We start from the raw sequence: 2,920 nt of genomic DNA, 5'->3' as shown, positions 1-2,920 counted from the left end.
GGGGGGGTCACAGGTCGCCAGGACAGCCCTGGGCCCAGAGGGGTGCGGCAGAGGGGCTGGGGCGGGAGGACCCCGCCGCGGGGGCTCTGCACTTCCCACTCCCCCATCCTGGGCGGTCTGGGAAGCAGGGGGCCACCATGGGAGGCAGTGGGGCGCAGCGCTGGCGGCTGTGCGATGGGCGAGCCCACGCGGGGACGAGCAGGGACGAGGGCTGTGGAGGGAATCACCTTCCACCTGCGTCGGGTTGAGGAAGAGCCGGATGTGCACGGGCAGGGTCTTGAGGGTTTTGTCGAATTTCTGCACGACCTCGTTGTCGACCTTCAGGGTCCTGGCTGTGGGGGGCGGCGGGTCAGGCCTGGGCTCCAGGGTCCCTGTCCCCTCCCCTTCCTCCCGGGATGGCTTGTGGACAGGAGGAACAGGAGGAGAGGGCCCAGCCCCCTAGGCTAGGGTCTCAGCAGCATAGCTGAGCCCCCAGAAAGTGCTTCATTCGGGCAAACCTGGAATGTCTCTGCCTTGTGCTATGGCTTCTCCTGGCTTGCATTTCATTAAGAACATTAGCGCCAACAAAAGCTTCTAATGAGTATTAATCTTTTGACCAAGCCAGTATCACTAAGCCCAGCCCCTTGACCCAGCAGCCACCCTCCTGGGCCCTTTTGATTTCTGATGCAGTGAGTGCACTGGGCCACCCCTGGGGAAAACCGGGGACCCCCAGGCCCGCCGGCCCATAGGGCGCTGCGCTGTCCGCTTTCTGGGTGCCCCAGGTGCCGGCAGGGGGGCCTCAGCCACCGTCCCACTCAGGGTGACCTCGTGCATCGCCAGCGCCTACCCAGGTACTGGCACATCAGAGTCGGCGGGGCGGTGCTCGTGCTCTCCACGCAGAAGAAAAGGTAGTTGTCATAGTCGGTGTCGAGCACGAAGAGCTGGTTCTCCTCCAGATCTGGGGGCGAAGAGAAGGGCCAAAGTGGAGATGGAGTCCTGTCCAGCAGGAGCACCCCTCCCGCGGGCTGGCGGGCACCCAGAGGGCCACCCACCCCGGGCGGCACCAGCGCGGGCATGGCCAGAGGCGGCAGGAGAGGCGGCAGGAGAGGAGAGGCGGAGCCCCGGAGCACGAAGGCCCTGGGGCGGGCGAGAGGCGGGCGTGTGTGTGTGTGTGGGGGGGCAGGACCAGCACTGGGAGGAGAGGGCCCAGGCCCTGGAGAGGCTTGGGTTCTGGAGGGGACAGGGAGGGTCAGGGTGGCCTGGAGCAACTCTGAAGTAGAGAAACAAGTAGAATTTCCGGGGCAATCCCCACAAGACGTTTCGGTGCCTCCTTTGTTTCTAATTTACCACTAAGTTCTCCATTTGTGTGTTTTATAATTCACCCCCCACCCCCCGCGAACGTTGCAATCGGCGGCAGAGAATGCGGAGAAGGAGGTGCTCGCGTCCGTCCCGCCGCCCCCGACGGTGCGCCGCGTCCCCTCATGCAGCGGAGTCCAGGGGCTCGGCGGGAGCTGCGCGTCCCAGCCGTCCGGAGCGAGCGGGAGGCAGCGCTGCTCCGTGTGAGCCAGAAGACGCTCCGAGGACAGTCGTGGGGGAGGAAACTCTCGCGGCGGGGGCTGCACTCCACACCCGAGAGGCCGGAGGCCGGAGGCCCAGAGCTTGGGCAGAGCACGGCCCGTGTGAGAGCGGGGCACGCGCACGGGCCCACCGCACCCTCCCGGCTCCAGGACAGTCGCCTCCCGGGGACGGCGCTGGGGACGCCTACCTTTGATGTTGAACTTGGCTGCGCACTCAGTTTTCTCTGCAAAGACCTTCTTCTCAACACACTTGTTGTCTTCCCTGAAAGGTGGTGACAGCATTAGGGGGTGACGCTGAACTTGTTCTCGCTATGGTCCCTCATAGCAGACAGGGCTCATGGCAGGACCAGCCCAGGCCCCCAGGGCCCCGGCCCCACGGCTGCCCAGCGGCCTCCACACAGGCCTCTCTGCCTACGGACCTGAGGCCACCCTGTGTGGTCGGCCTGCCGGCCTGGAGCCCGGGGTGAGGTCACAAGGGCACTGGGAACCAGCCAGAGGGAGCCGGCTGCCATCAGGACCCTGCCCTGCCCGCCCCCCCGGCCTATCCACCACCCCTCTCCCTGCTGGCCCCAACCCCGGGCGGGGGCACACCCACCGTTTGCGCAGAACGATCTCCAGATTGTTCTCGGGGGTGGGTCTCAGCTCCTGGACGTACACTCTCAGGGGGGCGGTCTCGGAGTCCAGGAGGGAGATGTCGCTGGCCGCCATGGCCATGGAGTGCCACATCCCGGCCACCTGGGGACGGGGCCTTGAGTGCCATGGAGGGAGCGGGAAGGGGCCCGGTCCCCCCAGGGTTCTCCCTCCCACCCGGGCAGAGGCCCAGTCTAACTGGGGCGGCCGTCAGTGGGCTCCGGAGGACCCTGGGCCGTCCACCAGACACGGGGCTCCACGATTTCCTCGCTGGAAAGAACACCCCAGTGTTCCCCAGATGGGTCCGGATACACATCAGACATGTTCTCTAGAACCTTCTGGATCTTGGGAAACCAAGGGACAAGCTGCCCCGAAGACAGAGAGGCAGGGGGGCTTCCCGACCTCAAGGGTCCGGCTCGTGCCCGTGTGGCCCCCGCGGCCCCACTGCCCCGCCCGGCCCGCGGCCCCCGGCCCCGCCCGCCCCGCCCCCGCCGTCCTCCCACCTTCCGCAGGTCCAGGTTCCTCGTGGCCTGGGGGATGTCGATGGCCTGGAGGCCACACACCAGGGCCAGGCCCAGGGCGAGCTGGAGACACCTCATGGCTGTGGCTGTGACACGCTGAAGCTCCCGGGAGTGAGGAAGGCCGGGCCGCGGGCTCGGGCCCTTATATGGGGGCCGGAGGCCTGCAAGCCAGCCCCGGCCAGGCCCCCGCGCACGCGGTTCCCCGAATCCCCC

The 2,920-nt window shown here is 67.2% G+C and overlaps 1 protein-coding gene across 1 annotated transcript; it reads right to left on the bottom strand.

Annotated features, from left to right (window-relative positions):
* Window positions 1–11: 11 nt before the first annotated feature.
* LOC132009125 (beta-lactoglobulin-2-like) lies at window positions 12–2,910 on the bottom strand (the record flags this gene model as incomplete). The annotated part of the gene is made up of 5 exons (XM_059387496.1): window positions 2,690–2,910; window positions 2,152–2,291; window positions 1,745–1,818; window positions 827–937; window positions 12–332 (listed from the first exon to the last, which is right to left on the bottom strand). Coding segments are annotated over exons 1-5 (742 nt in total), but the record flags the coding sequence as incomplete, so codon positions are not given.
* Between the last annotated feature and the right edge of the window lie 10 nt (window positions 2,911–2,920).

The sequence above is a fragment of the Mustela nigripes genome, unplaced genomic scaffold, assembly GCF_022355385.1.
Source record: "Mustela nigripes isolate SB6536 unplaced genomic scaffold, MUSNIG.SB6536 HiC_scaffold_5078, whole genome shotgun sequence".
NCBI classification, from domain to species: Eukaryota; Metazoa; Chordata; class Mammalia; order Carnivora; family Mustelidae; genus Mustela; species Mustela nigripes.
Note: the sequence above shows the minus strand (reverse complement) of the source record. Positions and strands in the feature narration are given on the sequence as shown.